This window comes from Vespula pensylvanica, chromosome 24, assembly GCF_014466175.1.
Source record: "Vespula pensylvanica isolate Volc-1 chromosome 24, ASM1446617v1, whole genome shotgun sequence".
In the NCBI taxonomy this organism is placed as follows: Eukaryota; Metazoa; Arthropoda; class Insecta; order Hymenoptera; family Vespidae; genus Vespula; species Vespula pensylvanica.
In genome coordinates this window covers 1882788-1902641 of record NC_057708.1, presented here as the reverse complement: position 1 = coordinate 1902641, position 19854 = coordinate 1882788, and the positions used below count along the sequence as shown (strand labels likewise).

The following is a 19854-nucleotide window of genomic DNA, read 5'->3' as shown; positions in this document are numbered from 1 at the left end:
TAGTTTTATATCTCATCATTAGTATTCGTTCGATTATATCAGTTCGTACTGTATCATAAATTATACCATAATTTTTTATTTAATTTCCACTTTTTTGCAATGAAAAAAGTATTAAAAACTAAGATACAAATTTTTCATTAATATATATATATAATAGTGAATATATATTATTCATTAATATATACATGATGTAAATCGACCCAAACAATCTAAATTGATTTGGAAAATCTGCGTCGTAGTAAAAATTTTAAGCGCCATTTTTATATCCTTTGTGACTAGGAGGGGGGGAGAGAGAGAGAGAGAGTGGGAGGAAGTAGGGAAGGAAAGAAGCGAATTATTAATAAAAGTAACGTTAAAAAACAAAGGAAACTAAGTAAATCGCGATCTTTATTGATTTATATAAACAATCGAAGAGCTATGGATCTAAATTTACATTGATGTATCAATGTAATAATGTTATTGAATTATCTTCCACCAAAAAAACCATTAATATATATTAGTTTCGATTAAAATATTTATAAAATATAGAGTGGTCCAAAAGTTCCCATAAGCGATTTTAAAAATCTGTTATTATTTTGTGAAAAAAATCTCGAAAAAGAATAATTGACTTTTAAAATTGCTTAAGAATTAATGGCACACCTTGTATAGATTAAAATCTTTAAAATCTGTATATATATTACAATCTAAGTATATGTATAATCTACGTACTTATAAATCAATGTATCAATCATGTTAAATACAAGATTAAAAAGATTAAGTGTGATTGCTAAAACCAGATTAACTGTTTGTTCAATTATTTCGAATTCCAAAAAAATCGCATTTCCTTTCAGATGTATTTTTGTACCACTTGATCCTTGTTCCAAATTCATATAAAAATTACTTTCTTTTGCTTTTAAAACAAACATTTTAATTTAATTAAGCTTAAAATTATATTATCTCCTTTGTGTTCATACCGCAATTGTGAGCCACATTTTTATGGCATCTTTTATGGATATTAATATTACAAACTAAGAAAAAATTAAAATAATTAATTGTCATTTTTTACAATAAAAGAACATTCAATAACAAACATCTCACATTCATAAAGAACATCTCATTAAAAAAATATTTGTTAAATTTACCTTTGCATTGTTCGCCTTGTTTATATAATCCATATAAAAGAGAACCACAATGATCACAGAATGTACACCTTTTATATGAATGAACAAAGAATTGATGTGGTACATCTATCTCATTTTGATGTGATTGCAATCCAGTTTCCCTGTTCTGAATAATTGGAAAAGATAACAAACACGAATTAAAATATCATTAAAACAAATTGATATGTAATACAAGTAATATAATTGATCTAATAGTATACTTTAATAGAATTTATTTAACACAATGGATATCGAAAAGAAATTTCTTCTTTACTAATAAGCAAGTGAAAAAATTATTTGCAAAGAAAGCAAAAATATTTATGAAATAACTTACCTCATCTAACATTCCAGAACATTTTGCAATAACCAATTTATGACATCGTTTGTGAACTACGCAAGAGCAAACTAAAACAATAACAATAATGATATCTGTATAATGATATCTATATGCACTACTTCCTTAAAAAAAATAATAGCAGATAGTATAACCAAAGCTGGTTGCATGTAATAATAAAATCATGCAGTGAAGGGAGTTTTCGAGCTTAGCACTATATCAAATCAAAGCAAATAAATTTTCCCATTGAATAATGATGAGTTGTAAGTACTGGAGTTCAATTTGTAAGTGCAAATCAAAGGAAGCAAATAAGTACGATGACCAAAACTGAATTTACAAAAAATTATTAAAAAATTTAAACCGTTGCAAGGACTTCTGACAACTGTAAATAATTTAATGCAACTGTGAAAACTGTATATATTCTTAATAATAATGAATTTATCATACACAGGTTTAGCAAGCAAGTACATAATTATAATCTGTCAATAATGTGTATGTGTCTTTCTCACCTTGACACCGATAGCCCTGCTTGCCAAAACCCCTAGAACACAATAGACAAAACACGTCATATTGTTCCCTCATATTCTCTTTTAAAACACATATGTATTCCTCCTTGAATTATATCTCATAGATAGAATCTAAGTACTATAGATAGATATATATAAAAAAAATTATTAATAGAACAAAGTGGCTGGTGTTTTCCACATGGAATCTATTTTCATTTATCAGAATAAAATCTCATTTTATAGTTTTGAAAAGAATTCAGAGCTACATACAAAATGTATGCTTGTGCAACTCAAAATATCATGCAATCTTCTACAATCAAAAAAGTTTTATCTACCTCTGATATAATTTTGATAATACTCAAATCAGTACGATTAAACAATTTCTTATAAAAGAAACATTCAAACATGTTATCTAAAAGACACTATTTTGTCCTGTATTACCAAAATTAAATGTAAAAGAAATATCCTTATATAGCATCCAGGCATCCTCTAGTTAAAAGATATTTCAATGTATCATGCAGATTTACAAGTGAAAATGATCTCCAATTTAAAAGAGAAAATAGTACCCATATAAATTTTAATTATAAATATATTTTAAACTACTATACCATTAAACATATACAAACCATATAAATTTGTGGCAATGAGAGCAGAACGATGGTTGCTTTAAGAACGCAGCCACAAATTTGTGACCATGCACTTGGTGAATTCGATGACTCATAGAATCTCTTTGATGATTGAATCCCTGCATATTTGTGGATTCTCTTCTAGAACTAATATCTTCTTGGTTACTTCTACCAACGGATTCTTTACAAGCCATTCCCCGAAAATCATCTAAGAATATCCACAGTATATTTCATCTACAATTAATAAAAAAATTACCACTTTTCATACCTGAATCGCTCCACTTTAAATTTATTTTCACTCGCAATTTTCCTTGAGGTTCAAGGTCAATCTAAAACATACTTATGTCACTATACAAAACTTTAGTGCTTATTACATTGCTAACCAGTATTAAAATTATATATATATAATTAAATAATATATTATATAATTATATAATTAAAATATTTTTAATTAATAATTACAAATAATATATTATATTTATTATATAATAAAATAATATATTAATATATATATATATACATATTAAATACATATATATATTCTCTATTAATGATAATATCCTGCGATATACGACAAATAAAGTATCGGACCACGTTGATAAAAAAAAAAAAAAAAAAAAATAGATTCATAGAAATGATCAAACAAACCCAAAGATCAGCAGTTTTGTCGACTGCTCCTCTAACGAGTTCATCGAATGGAATGCTGCAATTGGCAACAAAATAATTATATGGTAAATCTACTTCGTGAAAAATAATTAATTTAAGTGTGACAGCATCCTGGACGTCATGCGTGTAGATTTCGTTCCAAATGGGATCAAGGGTATTGTATTTGGTTGATGAACGATCAAGATGATTCTCGTTGATGTCAATTTGAACGTAACAATTTAATATTGATTCCTCGTGCGAAAATTCTCGTTGTGTGTCGGTCACTCTAAGTCCGACAGCTTCGCATATTTCGATCTTTAACGTACCCGTAAACATCGCGAAAAAATAATATATTACGCCTTATAGACGAGTTAAATCGTTCTCGATAGAAAATAGAAAATGTAAAAGAAGATTAGTAACAGCTAAAGACAAGCCGTGTGAACACTTCCTCGTTCGATTGAGAACTACTCTTCCTTACGGAACGTAACGAAGAAAACAAAACAATTTGTTATTGCGACTTTCAAGATTACAATATTAGCGATTTCTTCAGAAAGATAATAAACAACTCGCGCACGTCTACTCACAATTGATGATTCCGCGAATTATAAATAATCTTGAAAAAAATAAAGGAAAGAAGCAAAACAACTCGTATATGTATATGTGTATATATACAAGAGAGAGAGAGAGAGAGAGAGAGAGAGAGAGAGAGAGAGAGAGAGAGAGAGAGAGAGAGAGAGATCGGATTATTAATAACTCACTAACGTAAATACTGATGCATTAGTCAACGATAAAGCTGAGAGATATGACGTATAAATTACGCACGTCGTACACAGTACTTCTTTTTCTCTCTTTCTTTCCTCTCTTTCTTTCTCGTTTATTTTATATCTCACTTTTTGTTTCCTTTTACTGCGATACTCTCTCTCTCTCTCTTTCTTTCCTCTCTCTTTCTTCCCTCTCTCTCTTGCAATCTCTCTCTCTCTCCTTCTCACTCCCACTCTTTCTTTCCCTCTCTCTCTCTCTCTCTCTCTCCTTCCGCTCCCACTCTTTCTTTCCCTCTCTCTCTTTCTCCCTTCCATTCACACTCTCTCTATCCCTCTCTCTCTCTCTCTTTCTCCCACCCTATCTCTCCGTTTATTTAATGCTAGTTTATCTTTCGTTCTTTTAAGTTCCTTGCCTCTTCTTCTATCACCCCCACTCTTCTTTTTTGTCATCATCACATGCATTATAATAGAGCTATAAGTCCTTGGTTTCTTTAAATTTTGCGCATAAAAGAAATAGTATCGAGAAACGCTATCGATTTCTTTGTATTCGTCGATAATGATCTGTATTGATTACAAAAATCGATTTATTCGAAAAAAAAGAACATCTATATTCATAGTGAAAAATTCAAACGCCATTTTCATATCCCCTATGACTAGGAGAGAGAGAAAGAGAGAGGGAAAGAAGCGAATTATTAATTCGTGATTAATAATTTAAGAATGATTTATTTATGGAGAATCGGTTTTAATAAATATTATTACGATGATTTATCGTGCAATTTTTATACGTTAATAATTTTTAGATAGACTGTTATTTATATTTCATAAAAATCAATCTGAATATGTTTACGATCAAAAGATTTGGTTATCTCGTAAAATTTAGATATCTTTTGACAACGTTTTAAAGAAAATAGCTGTATATTTGTTGGTAGTATAGATAAAAGGAGTGTAACGATGATCGTTTTGATCGAGTGATCTTAATGCAGCGAACATATGCAGGAAGTTTATAAATAAAAATAAAGAACCGAGTTAAATTTTGTAGAGGTATTATCCGATGATACTTTCATTTGTACATGTCGATAAAAAACGAACGAAGAGGTTATGAAATAATAAAAGTAATGTTAAAAAAAAAGTAATAATAATAATAAAAAAAGAAACTAAGTAAATCGCGATTTTTATTGATAAATAATCGAAGGGGTAAAAGTACGGATCTAATATTTACATTAGTGTATCAATGCAACGATATCGTTGAACCATCTAAATGATAGTAACATCTTTTCATTGATCACTTTGAAAGGAAGATGATAGAGACGAAAAGAAATACTCGACTCTCTTTCCGTACCGAACGATCGATCAAATTCATTGTGATATGTATTTAATTTCGATTAAAATGTTTGTAAAACACGAGATAGGTCCAAAGTTTTTAAATGATTTTTTTAAAAATCGATTGCTATGTTTCGAAACTTTACAAGCTAATTCTTTTTTCTCTTCGTTTTTTGTTTTTTCAGTTTGTAAAATAATAATGTCTAACTTGTAAAACCAAAAGCTTAATTATAAGCCAAAAAAAAAAAAAAAATTATTTCGCGAAAGAGTAATCGATTTTTAAAATTATCAAATTGGTTTGGCTCAACCCCAACAAACATTCTTTTATTAAAGAATTTCCTTTCTGAATTTGATCGATCGGCGATTGTACAAATCGCTATTTTGTTATTACATATATATATTGAATAAATATTTTATGAATTATGATGAAACGAGGAAACAGCTATGACTTCATTAATATGAACGATGATATTTAAATCCTATTTTGAGGCACGAATGATTGAAAAACGATTATATATAATCATATTTTCTCAATGAAATCATTCATGCATTGTTATCAGTTGTTTCAGAGAGATTAACATTTTCCGATGCTTGTCCTACATCCTTTTCATCTTTTTCCAAACCGGATATTACGTAAACCGGTTGCTGATTATAGGCAAGGAAATGCTGATCCATTGGCAAAGTTTTTCTTGGATCCTTCATCTTCATCTGTATTAATCATATCATATTCTCATTAAAATTTTTTTATAAGCATATATCATTATATAATATATAAGTTTGATGGGCCGACTGTTCTGAGGTAATCTTAAAAATCAATTATTTTTTTTTTTTTTAAATCTTTTAAGCTGTTTTTTCATTTTTTTTTATTCGTTTTTTTTTTCTGCAGATTATAAGATTATAAAATTACACTTTCAGATTACCTTCAAATGGTAAAACTACAATATTGAAAAGTGTCTCAAAAAAGAATAATTGATTTTTAAAATTAGCTAGGAACCTTTAGACCTCATCTTGTATAAATTAGAGATTCTAATATCTGTATGATATTATAATTTAGAGCATATATTTATTCTAATTATAAATGATACCTTCTTTCGATACAACATTAGCAGAATTATCAAGCTGCTGATAACAAAGGCGCTGGCCGCTCCTAAAACCAAAGTGGCTGTTTGATAAACAGGTGCTTCAACTTCCGTTAGAATCTCCCGTTGCTCTAACGCGACGATCCTGTTTTCAACAGCCACTGGCATAGATTTATGCGTGAATCGTGAGGTCGTTTCATCGGCCAATGACCCAAGCATCAATAGCTTCTGCATCCTTGTCATTTCTTCCAAATGAAAAGCTATGTCGACCTTGTTCGTACCGATTATATCGAATTTCAAAAAGGCCGAATCACGTTCGAGATCGACTTCAATATCGTCTTTGATCCTTGCACCGAGCTCGTACAAAAATTTTTTTGCTTCCTCTTTAAAACGAACCTTGTCTGTTATTGAAAATCTTCCTGGAAAACGTAGAATCACTTCTACGGCCTCGATTGGAGTTGGTACTGAAATAATAAAAGTTTATGGTCTATCATTTGGAAAATAAGAATGATACGTATACGTGTATCTGTTGTTATATACGATCTATTCTTTACTTACAGCATATGTTAGTTCCTTTGAAAAATGGTTCTGAACCAACCAGTTGATTGCCAGCTTCGTCGACGCACCAGCATGTATCACCAGCGCATTGGGTAGGTTCAAATTTACCTTGACGATCGCATATCGCCGATACATGACCTCTGTCTCTCATTGCTTGGCATCTGGTAACGATGATCTTTCTCATTTGCTTCTCGTCAGCCTCTAATAATTCCAACAAAGTACCTTCCATGAAGGCCTGAATCTTATAATCTATTTCTTGATTCGCAGGACCTCTACCACCTCGTCTAGCTTGTCTAAAGTTACACTTTGGTTCGAGTCCTCTGATAAGTGATCCCTTCATAGGTTGTCCTTTCCTATTAACACACCAACAAACACCGACGTGTTCTAAACATTGAACGGGTTCCCACATACCAGTATCTTGATTGCATCTAGGTAGGAAAGTCGATTGTTTCAATCTCTGCGACGTTTTCAAATTTTTCTCTCGGAGTCTTTCGCATTGAGACAAGACAGGACAAACGGTGTCGCATGTCAAACGATTTGAGAAATCGTTATGGCCATGTGTACATTCGGTTTTTATTCTGCATTCGTTTTTCTCTGGATCGAAGTACCATCTATCTGTTTTATTGAACATCGTCGTCGTATTACATGGTACTGTTCGTAAAGGTTCAAAACAAACCTCGCGTGGCTTCGGACAACAAACAGCGTATTCATCTAATGGCGATAACTCGCATTTGTGTGTAGATGGACATTGATGACCGTGAGGACCACAAGTAGCAGGTAATCTGTTTCGATCTAGAAGCGGCGTTCCATTTGGACATGGATTATCCTTCTTCGGTAGACAAACTGGTACAGGTGGACAAGGTGGTATGCTACAAGCCACCTCGACCATTCTACAAGCTTCATTCTCACCACGACAAGTTACTCTTTTACAAGGATCTCTACAGGAACACGTAGGACAACCAGTATCGAGATCCAATTCAAAACCTTCCGATCGACAATCGAGCTTACAATCGATTTCTGGACATCTTTGAGGCTTGTTACATCTCGGTATGATACCCTCGAGAACGCGGGTACCCGCAGCTTCCCTTCCTTCCACGTCGACGCACCAGCACATACCGTTGTGACATTGGACTGCCTCGAATGCACCATTGACGTCACATCTAGGTATATAAATTCTTCTTGCTGGTTCACCAGACTCTCTAGCTGCGTGTTCGGCTACAGCCTGTGCATGTTGACAAGCGGTGGCCATGACAGGTGCTACGCATTGCGTACCACAACCTGTTGAACAACATTTATCCGAACTCGAACACTCTTGATCGTTACTACATTGTAATTCACAGCTCGACGAACTTGGTACCAAGTAAGGACATTGTCCTGGTTTCGTTGTGAGACACGCAGGAACAGGTGGACAATATTCTCCCGTGCCACAATTTACGTCCACCATTGTGCAAACTTCCCGTAAGCCACAAGACACATCCTTACAAGGATCGTGGCAATTACATTGCTCGCAACCATTCGTATCTATGTCGTAACCGTAAGGACAAACCAAATCGCACGATATCGGAGTACAAACTTGCCAAGGATTCTTAAGACTTTTACAATCGGTCCCAGGGCTCACGTCGCCACGCAGAATAACTCCATGTTGATTCACGCAAGCACAGGTACCATTATGACATTGCAAGAGCTTGTAACTACCATTTTCCTCGCATTGCGGTGGAGGAACAGCCAAGGACATACCTTCTCTTGTACCTTCCATTCGTTCACCAAAGTCTCGTAGATATTCACACACTGAAATTAATTGATATTCATATCGTCGATAAAAATCATTAAGCAATCATATCTTTGGAGAACTTACTTGATAATTTTTTTATTACAGTCGATGGTATAGCGCAACAGACCGATTGTCCAGCTTCTGGTACCACCGTACATGCGTAATTATATGGACAGGTCTGATTGTTAGAACACGTGATCGCATTACCTTCTTCGTCACTCAAAGGTGTGCCAAAAATGCAAGGACTTTTGTAAGTTCTTTTGGCTTTACATTCTGGCTTGGTAGGACAAAGAAAATCGGGACAATTCGTTTCTTGTTTGAGAACACACTCTTCTTCAGGTGGGCATGGAAAACTGAAAGAGAAATAAAAGAATGTAAAACGAATCGAGAGAGATATTGATTACGCTTCAATTAACGCATTATGAATTTCGTTTACTCATACATACCCCTCGCAAGGATTATCACATTCGCATGTAGAACAGCCGGAAGAATCGGTTTTAAATCCATATTGACAAACTTGAGCGCATTGTTGTTGAATGCAAGATGTCGAGAGAGATCTTGCCTTGGCAATCGATGTGCAATTTACTTTATCAGCTGGTCCCATTGAACCAGATATCTTTCGACCATCATCATCGACGCACCAACATACCAGACCGTTCCTCGAACACTGCTTAGTTTGAAATTCTCCTTCTAACAAAATCATTCGTTTATTATTAATTTACAAACACTTTGGTTATACGTACTCGAAAATATAATGCGAAAAGATTTTTTTATTTCTTTACCTTCCGTACATTGCGGTATGTAACCTCGGCCTTGTTTTTCTGAAATACTTAACATTTCCGCTAACATACGATCATGGCGACATACGCTAAGATCTTCTGGGATAAAACAACTACCACCGCAATGTTCACTTTGACAACATTTCTGTGGCGGTGGACATTCCAAATCGTGTTGACACGTTCTACCACAAATCGTTGGTTCCTCGTTTGGGCAAGTACCAGCTCTTGTTAAATTGAAATTTGAGGGACAACAAACTCCATATTCTTGTCTCGGATCTACCAGACATCTATACATCGGCGGACAACTTGGTTTTCCTGCTGTATTACCGCATAAAAATGGCCTCAACGAATCTGTGATTTGCAAAGGTTCACCTGCCGGGCATACATTGAAGAGAGATTTTGCTTTACGACAGCTTGGCACGGGTGGACATGGAGGACGTGCACAGGGTACATCGATTAATTCGCATATCTGACCCGGACCTGGACAAGTTATACCACGACATGGATCTCTGCATTCACACTTGGGACATCCACTGTTCGCATCGATCTACAAATTACAATTGGATCAATTAGATCAATTAGATTTAGATCTAACAAAGCCGATACTTCCTCATTTACTGATTAGAACAGCAAAATATGAGAAGTTGAAGGATACAAGAATATAAAAAAAGAATATCAAAAAAGAAAAAAAATTACTTCGAATCCAAGTGGGCAAAACATTCGACAAGAATGTGCTGGACATGGTCGAGGATTGTTACAATCGATATTATCGATGTTAGATCCTTTCGTTCCAGGAATTTCACTACCAATCTTCTCGTCGACGCACCAACAACGTTTTTTTTCGGGATCACACTGTACCCTCTCGAAATCTCCTGTTTTGTTATTACATTTTGGTATATATTGCGGTACTACAGTCCATCTGTCGAGCGCACGGAATCTCTTAACAGCCGCCAAAGCCAACTGCTCGCATCCTGATAGCTCGCTACCGACGCATCTTAATCCGCAGGCTGTTTTGCAGCAACGTTCTTCGGATAATTGACATTCGGAATCTACCTTACAGGTTGGTGACCTCGATGGGCAGACGTTTTGCTCTTCGAACGATGGACATCGACCTGTGGCTTTAAGAGATGACTCTGTAAAAGATATTTTATATCATGTTCGTAGTGTTTTTTTGTGTTTATTAATGTCGCATATTAGTGGAAAGATATCGATGAGCGGACACGTTCTTTCGTTCACTTTTATGTGTCATATATATATATATATATATATGCATACATACATAGAATCGCGCGTGCGTAACACGGTGATAATAATAATTCAAATAAATAGAGTCAATCCTAACGGTTTCTCGCACCCTACTGCCATACTTACCTAAGCAAGCTACCAAACACGTTTCCTGGATATTTCCATCAATAAAAACGCATATATATATATATATATATATATATATATATATATGATTTAAATAATATTGAAAATTCTTATGAGTATAGAAACTTAAGCGAATAGGATAAATTTCTCATGGTAAGTACATGATCATAAACAAAATATGGAAAGAAAATGGAAACATATTTAAATCGATGAGGACACGATAACTAGCTTTCTAACGAAAGTGATTAGACGAAAAAAGCAAGAAGCGTGATATATGTACGTGGAAGAGTTTCGCATACTAATAACTCTTCTTATTAAATCGTTCTCATCCGATTTAATTTTATTTTCAGAAAGGTAGATTTTAGGTTTATGTACACACACACGTTTATTTTAAAATAGTTATTAAAAGAAAGCGTAAATATATAATGGCATAAATATATATATATATATATATATATATATATATATATATATATATATCTATGTCTAGAAAGTATGAGATTCAATCAAGTTCAAAGGTCTTCTAATTATTTTTTCTTTATTTTCGTTGGGAATGGAAGAAGATATAAAAACATGGGAGAGATTTTAAAAAACGCGGTTCCACATTCTTTACGGGATGAGTGAAACAACATAGCAGTAATCGTACAGCTCAGAGAACCGGCTTGTTGCGGATTAGTTGGAGTTAGAAACGTTTTGTAGATACTAAACCATATAAATGGGGTATAATATTACCTCGCCGATAATTCAGCTAAACCGCAAATAAAAAAAAAATCAATAATAATTGAAAGTTCAAAAACTGGACAGAGCAGTATTATAGACGCGCTTTTTATATGAACCGCATCAAATGTACAGCAATGAACAACGCATTAACTCGGTTTATGATATCTATCTAAAAGATTAAAATGGTGACTTTCTTGTTTCGAAAAAACAGCGTGTAATCATCATCCGTTTTTCTTCCATTAGGATGGAATAAAACCAATCGAAATAAACCGTCAGTTGAGTGAATTCCTGAGTAAGATAGTTCTCAAGGAAGATCGAACGTCCTGCGGAGAACTAACCGAAGGAGTACTCGGCAACGTATCGGCCATTCCAACAACATGATTGCACGAGTGAATAATGGTCATGGATCATTGTCCATCGACCGTGGAAAAGAATGCTTCCAAAGCCAGCATCTTCATAGAATCTGTGCACATCATCCTTCGTGAAGACCTAAAAATGCAAAAAGTTTCCACCAGATGGGTGATTCCGCGAATGCTGAAGAAAAAAAAAAAAAGAAGAAGAAGAAGAAAAGGACCGGTTAAGAAAAGCTTGGAAGAGTGTTCATTGTCCAAACATCGAAGAAAGAAACGCACACGATGAGTTAATGCAGAGAATGGCTTCTGTAGTATACATCTTCAAAGATTAAAAAGAAAAAAATCAAGATGAAAAAGCCATCGTGTATCTTGTTTAAATTAATATTCAAATTTAATACTTAAAATTAATGTATTATAATGTATCCATCTTAGATTTCTTATTTTTTCTTTCCTTTTTTTTTTCCTTTCTCTAGGATTTTTATTTGATCATACGAAATTAAGACAACTTTCTTCAAAAATAATGAATAATTAAATTATATATATATATATATGAATAATTAAAGTATATATATATATACACGCACACACATTGAAACTTTCTTTGGATACTACAACAAACTAGCAACATGATCAACAATTAAATCAATAACAAATATATCGATCAACAAAATAATTACTTTCCATATCCGATCACGTTAATTGAAAAAGAAAAGAAAAGAAAAATCTCGATCGATCGAATTTTTTTTCAACTACCAAAGATCGATTATAATATGGACGAGCTATCGAGAGTTTTGTAAACGTTTCTTGCGTTGTCGCAAGGACGAGAATCATTTAAGAATAATTTCGAAATCCGATCACGTTTACCACATCGCATTATATGCAGATGCACGTCCGTTTCGAGAGCGCGTACTTTCCTTTTTTTTTTTCTTTTTATATCTCTTCTTTTTTCTTTTTCTTTTTTTTCTCTAAACGCGTTTGCATCTTCCCCATCTTCAATCAACCGTTGATCCTCTGCCAGATGGTAGTACGCAAAATAATTTCATTGTTTGTTAAGGGGACTATTCTTTCAAGAGTTTTATAACGTGCTGGAATTAGACCTTGGAATTGGATGAATCGATCGAGTAAAAAATAAAAAAATAAATTAATAAACAAATTAGATGAAAGAGAAAAAAGATGATATACCAGCTCCAACCGAGGATGACAATGAGAGAAGAAGAAGAAGGCAGGTCGATGACACCCACACAACGGCGCATGCAAGCCCACCGTTGCAAAGATCACGTTGCATCCTCAACGCATCAAGTGGTGTTTTGACCAACCGCTATATCTGTAAAATATATTATACATATATGAGAGTATATTTACATGCACACGCAGGCACACATACACACACACATATATATTGTGGTGATCATTATGAGAATTATTTCATATATAAGTAAATTATATTTTAAAATTGAATTTTTTGAATAAAACCACAAATGTCATTAGAGCACGCAAGCGAAGACATATTATACAGGGTGAGGCAAAAGTTCCTGGACGATTTAAAAAAATCAATTATCCTTTTTCGAGATACTTTTCATGCTAAATTTTCTTGTAATTATGCTCTCTTGTGATTTTACAATCAGAAAAGAAAAAAAAAAAAGAAAAAAGATTAGTCTGAAAAGTTTCGAAAAAGATAATTGGTTTTTAAAATCTGTCTGAGAACTTTTAACCCATCCTGTATTCTTCTTTCGTTTCAGAAGCAAGACAAAGAAAATAATGATAATAATAATGATAATAATAATAATAATAAATTACATTTTCTTTCTCTCTTTCTTCTTATTTGTTATTCTATGTAGATAATATTCTAATGGGCTTTGCCACGTTATTCATGAAGTGAACTCGACTGTAAGAATCGTCACGGACCAATTCCCTTCTCTTTTTCATTTCTACATTCCATTTAAACATCTAGAAATATTTACACTAATCTAACCAAATTGATATTAGTATTATGTAGTAAAATACTACGTTGATTGAATTTTTTTTTTTGATATTACATAATTACATATTATGATTACCTTAGAAAAAAATGTTACTTTGTGTATATAATAAATATTTTCTTCAAATAATATATTATTACATATTTATTATACATATATATTGTTATTATTATTATTATTTATTATTATTATTATTATTATTACTATTATTATATATTATATATTCTCTTATATTATATATATTTCTCTTGAAATAAATACACAGGTATATGTTCCAAACTAATATAACTAATATTTTTTTAATAATTAAAGTTATAAACGTTTATATATATATATATATATATGTAACCAAAATAAAATATTTCTTTAGATATTGAATCTAATGTTAGAATTAATTCAAAAGGGAAACAGAGAGACTGCGGTTGTTTTACAGTGAAATTACCGACGGTAACATCCTTTGGGAAGCCTTTAAATTTAGGGTGTATCCTGTCTCATAAATAATGCATGAAGGGTGGCTCACGAAACGATGTTGCTTTCAGTGGGTCGAACGTGTAAGTAATTACATTGATTCCTTACGTCCAAGTTACTAGTTCATTATTAATATGTCTACTCCCTTCGGACGCATACATACATACATACATGCATACATACATAAATAAATATATACATATATACATAATATACATATATAGAAGTATAATATATAGAATACAAAAATAATAATATATAGTATATATAAATATATATACATGATATATACATAACATATATATTACATTTATATAGAATTATACATATACAATAATAATAACAGTAATAATAATAATAATAATGGAGAATACGTAATTATTACAGTAATATGCAGTTACGATTTTATTTGAATTTTAACATTTACGATATATCACTGTCGTGTTTCGCTTTTCGTTTAATTTAAATTTCAATGCATGCATTACGTTTTATTCTATGAGCTCGAATATTATAAACGAAGATATGAATGTTAATGATATGACGGTTTGTTCAAAAGTTACAAAAGTCGGATGGATGAAAATAAAAGAATAAGTTTAAGAGAAGAGAATGCCGGATGTGGGTCAGTTCGTCATCGACGTTTCTTCCGGGTCAGTTGTACACCTCTCTTCGGTAGATACCTTTTATACTACGTTGCTAACTTTCTATTGTCATTCTCGTACTCGACACTGCGTTTGTATATATGTATGTATGACATTCCCCGTTCTGCGTCATCGGTGGAATACTTTCTTCGAAATCCGCTCTTAAAAAAGATTCTTTTCTTATGAAAGTCCGTTGTCTATTCTTTCCGTTGTCATTAATCGTAAATCATTAATAAGGATACTTATTTAAGTCATAAATAAGAAACTATATTCATTGATAGTAAATGACAGAAGTCATTTATTAATAATAATCAAACAGTTTCGCGCATACCTCTTATATCACAATAATCTAAAATCACAGATCATTTTAAAAATCGATTATTCCTTTTCGACAATTATTAGGATAATTTTCTTTTTTTTCTCATATTGTAAAACTACAAGTTTCTGGAAAGATACAATCTTAACTACGAGCAATTGGAAAGATTTCGGGAAAAGAGTAATTGATTTTTAAAATCACATAGGAATTTTTAGCCCATTCTGTATTATCCTCATTCTTACAATTAACTGACAAGGATAAGATATAAATGTTAAAAATTAGTAGGAAATACGAGATATGAATGTACTGTCATTTTGAGGACATATATGTACTTATGTGTTACACATATATATATATATTTACGTCTGTGTAAATATGTATAGTAATAAGCGTTTAACTGGAATTCTTGACCCTAGGTTGGCCGGCTTAGTACATACTTTTCATTGCTTCTAGAACCTGTTAAAATGTCCTTTTGCATAGGTCGTTCTGAACTAAGTGCAGTAATATAATTATAAGTTTTTAGTACAAGTAACACGAAGAAGAGGTCAGTAGATTCATAGCTTTGATGTCTCTATTTTAAGTTCTTATATAGTAGAGTTTCACAAGATTTTCAAGATTCCCACGGCTCCTCTGATTCGTGTCGAAGTATTCAAACTTGTCCGCTTTTAAGTTTTCTCAAACACGATCTAAATATTTTCTTATTATTTGCAATTCATGAACTAAGCTGATTAATCTTAATTGATTTGTTTTTTATATGCGTGTATATCTGCAACGAATATTGAAATATTAAGCAAGAAAATAGTTACGTGTAAAATATTAAAAATTTAATATCAACAAATTCTTTGAAGTAATAAATAAGATGTGTCGAAAGTTTTTAGATGATTGAAAAAAGTAATTACTCTTTCTAATATACTTTTCAGACTTGTAGTTGTATGATCTAACTAAAAAATAGCATAAAAAGAGTCTCGAGAAAGGTTGATTGATTTTTAAAACGACCTATACTATAGATAGAGCAAATTTCTTTTCTATCGACAAAATTGCATCGGCTAAGAACATTAAAGGTGTATTAAATAAATATTGATCCGGTATATATATATATATATATATATATATATATATATATATATTATAAAATAATGTGTAAATGATCAAATGAAAAAGATTACCAGGTAATTTTCAAAAGACGTTTCGTGTATCTATTATACGTATTTCTATATCTAGACGCATTTTAGAAAGTATACTAGACGTAAACGGAAACAGAATGGATTTCACGAGAATTAATTGACTAGCGTCAATTTACGGCTAGAACGACGTTGTACATAGGAAATGTGTGTTTCGAAAGTTCGCTATCAAATGATATAACACAAGAGTTTGTGGAATGTCGAAATACTACACAAACAATTGTTTTCTTTTCTTTTCTCTTTTCTTATTAATAGAAAAAAAAAAAAAAAAAAAGAAAAAAAATTAAAAAAAGAAAGGAAAAGAAAATCTCTCGCCCTAGTACGTATGTATTTCTCTTTTTATCGTTAGACTTGAATGTTCTTGTGGGTAACTTTAATCAAAGAGAGAGCGTCACGTGCGTGTAATATGTGAAAACGTTCCTGACGAATGTATATACGTATATATGTATCTATACAAGGCACATAGTACGATTGCGAAGAGGAATTTCTCTTTTCATCAATAAATCAATGAAGTAATAACAATTAATTAAAATATTAATATCTCGCGATAATATATGTATGGATGTATATTTGTCTTCTTAATATGTTTGAAAGAAGTATTTAAATTTTATAAGATCTTTATGTGCTCGAATGTGTACACATGGAATTGAATGATCCGATCTATAATTGTAAGAATGAAATAATAATAATTACAATAATAACAACAACAACAACAACAACAACAATAATAATAATAATAATAATAATAATAATAATAATAATAATAATAATAATGAAAGAAATAAATAATGAAAGAAAAGAAAAAAAATGACGCGAAAGGATCGATATAATGATTAATCCTCACCTTGAGAATAATTTATTCGAATAGAATGATACGATGGTATCGTAGCTTCTTCTTTATTGCACAGTTCCGATTATTTATTGATTTATTTATTTATCGCACTTGTAAAAAGTTGAAAGAGGAAGAAAAAAAAATCTATCACAATTTCATGAAACCGTTCGTGTCACATTCGTTACACATCGGATATTAAAGAGAGAGAGATATTCGAACTCTTACGTATCGCCGCTCAGTCCAGATCGGACGACGACCGAAGACTGTCCTGGCTCGATGCGTTCAACCAGACCGGAGCTGGCCTCGTATGATGACCCCCTTATAAAATTTCAACGCTCTTCTCGACGATCGTTCTTCGGATACCTCGAGAACGCCATCGACCTGTTCCAACGCGCGATCGATTTCGATCAATATTCCAAATTCCTTGCGTTTAGATCTTTCGAAATGTTTTATTTCCTCTTCTTTTTTCTTTTCTTCTTCCCTTTCTTTTTTAGATTGATCAGATTTGATATAAAAAGAAGATAATTGAATCGTTTTGAAATAAAAGAAGAATAATAAAAAATTGTAATTCTGTTATTTAACAAACTCCTTTTGTTCGACCTAATTCAAATTGGAAATGTTTTATCTTCTATATAATTATATTATATTTTATATTTTTGTTAAGGAATTATTATTATTATTGTTATTATTATTATTATTATTATTATTATTATTATTCGAATTAAGAAAACATTGATATATGTTAAAAATAAAAGAAAAAAGAAGAGAATATTACATAATAAAAATTATTTTCTAATTATATTCCAAGGATATTAGTACGATAATGCGTAGGTATAAAAAAAACGTAATAAAATTAATGTGATAGATTACGAGAACTGTGATAATAAATGATCCAACGCAAGATTATTACGAATCAATTTCAGATTTTTATAGAATTAATCAAGTTCTCAGTGATCGTGTCCGATCATTTCTATAACAAACGAAACGGACCATCGATCGACCAAATGACCCAAAACCAGCCGGAATTACCTTGCCGCAGTCAACGTCCGTTATCAGAACGTAGCACATGCAATCAAGTATACAGACCACTTGGCCTTCTCTCTCTCTCTCTTTCTTTCTTTTTTTTTTTACGAAATACGAACACTATTTTCCCATTATTTTCTTTTTTCGAAACGAGCAAATTTTTATCGTATATTATTCGATCGTATATTATTCGACTTTTATGGAACATTTTAATCATATTATCACGTACAAAACGCATACGTTTATACATGAAATATATCTCAGAAATAAGAAAATTTTAGAAATACAAAATGGCCCAAAAGTTTTTAAATGATTATAAAAATTAATTACTCTTTTACGAAACTATTCAAGGTTAATCTTTTTCTTTTCTTTTCTTTTTTGCAGAAAAACTACAAGCCTAACTATAAGCCTAAAAAAAATCATGAAAAAAAGTAATCGATTTTTTTAATATCTTTTAAGAACTTTTGACTCGCTCTGTATTATGAACAAAAGAGAACCGGAAAAAGAATTTAAGAAGAAAGAAAATTCTTTAGAAGATTGGATACTTTTGCAAGAAATTCCTAGGTGGTCCCAAGCCACGAACGAGGCCCCACACCATCACGATATGAGAAAAGGCCCACTGACCGAGATTCTCCTTTCCATTCTTCTTCCTTCTCCTTCTTCGTGCGGATCTTCTAGCAATGGCCACGTATCATAGCCGGATCCTCTAGAATCTTCGTCCTAAATTTCTGTCCATATACGATATATATGTATATATGTACACTCTTTTATTTCTTTATTTCCTAATTCGTTCGATTTATGAATATCTATTATATATGGATTTAGGTTAATTTCGTTAATATTTCAAATTGATCGTATGATATTGATTAATTTTCTCGTCTAATGTTCTATAAGTTTTTGTATTAGAAGAAAAATCATAGATTTTATGAATATATGTATAATGATAATAATAATAATAATAATAATAATAATAATAATATTTATTCTATTATTTACTCCTTTCTAAAATGTATAACATAATTTTTTATTTAGACTGGTTTTTTCTTTATTTCTTTGAAATATAAGATACTTTTCACATAATTCTTTTACTTACTCATTTTATTTATTCATTCCACGTGTGTCAAATATTATATCTTCGAAATGAAAAAGTAAGAATACTTATATTTATAAATATTTTTATAACTTGTATATTATCCATGAAAATTTCTGACATTTTTTTTTTTGCAATAAATAAAACGCCATTGGGGCGACATCTGTGATATATTCTGAAAATTCGTAAGAATGAATATTGGCGTGAAATTTGCAAATTTGAAATCGACACGATACAAGAAGAACGAAGTAATAGAATATTTCAATTGGATTAGAGTTTTTTATGTACGACCTATGGAATTAGAAAAAAATATATTATTAAATAGAAAATGTATAGATTAAATTATCATTCGATGTTATTTAATT

General features: G+C 31.6%; 2 protein-coding genes across 6 annotated transcripts; both read right to left on the bottom strand.

Moving 5' to 3' along the window:
- Positions 1-369: 369 nt before the first annotated feature.
- On the bottom strand, positions 370-3918 carry LOC122636997 (protein kinase C-like). Of its 2 annotated transcripts, XM_043828776.1 has the most exons (7): positions 3254-3876; positions 2874-2934; positions 2606-2813; positions 1983-2014; positions 1474-1544; positions 1122-1266; positions 370-1007 (listed from the first exon to the last, which is right to left on the bottom strand). In XM_043828776.1, exons 1-7 carry the CDS (start codon positions 3584-3586, stop codon positions 928-930), a joined length of 930 nt encoding a protein of 309 aa, XP_043684711.1. In that variant the 5' UTR covers positions 3587-3876; the 3' UTR covers positions 370-927. The 2 variants fall into 2 exon arrangements, with proteins under 2 accessions (XP_043684711.1, XP_043684712.1); XM_043828777.1 differs by lacking the exons at positions 370-1007; positions 1122-1266; positions 1474-1544 and adding an exon at positions 1559-1855 and having other exon boundaries at positions 3254-3918.
- A 1248-nt stretch (positions 3919-5166) lies between these two features.
- LOC122636994 (uncharacterized protein ZC84.1) lies at positions 5167-19735 on the bottom strand. 4 transcript variants are annotated; one of them, XM_043828762.1, is made up of 11 exons: positions 19493-19735; positions 18945-19127; positions 17389-17757; positions 13145-13286; positions 10215-10651; positions 9522-10065; positions 9186-9429; positions 8824-9092; positions 6969-8756; positions 6417-6874; positions 5167-6039 (listed from the first exon to the last, which is right to left on the bottom strand). In XM_043828762.1, exons 4-11 carry the CDS (start codon positions 13245-13247, stop codon positions 5875-5877), a joined length of 4008 nt encoding a protein of 1335 aa, XP_043684697.1. In that variant the 5' UTR covers positions 13248-13286; positions 17389-17757; positions 18945-19127; positions 19493-19735; the 3' UTR covers positions 5167-5874. The 4 variants fall into 4 exon arrangements, with proteins under 4 accessions (XP_043684697.1, XP_043684699.1, XP_043684700.1 ...); XM_043828764.1 differs by having other exon boundaries at positions 17602-17757; XM_043828765.1 differs by lacking the exon at positions 17389-17757.
- Between the last annotated feature and the right edge of the window lie 119 nt (positions 19736-19854).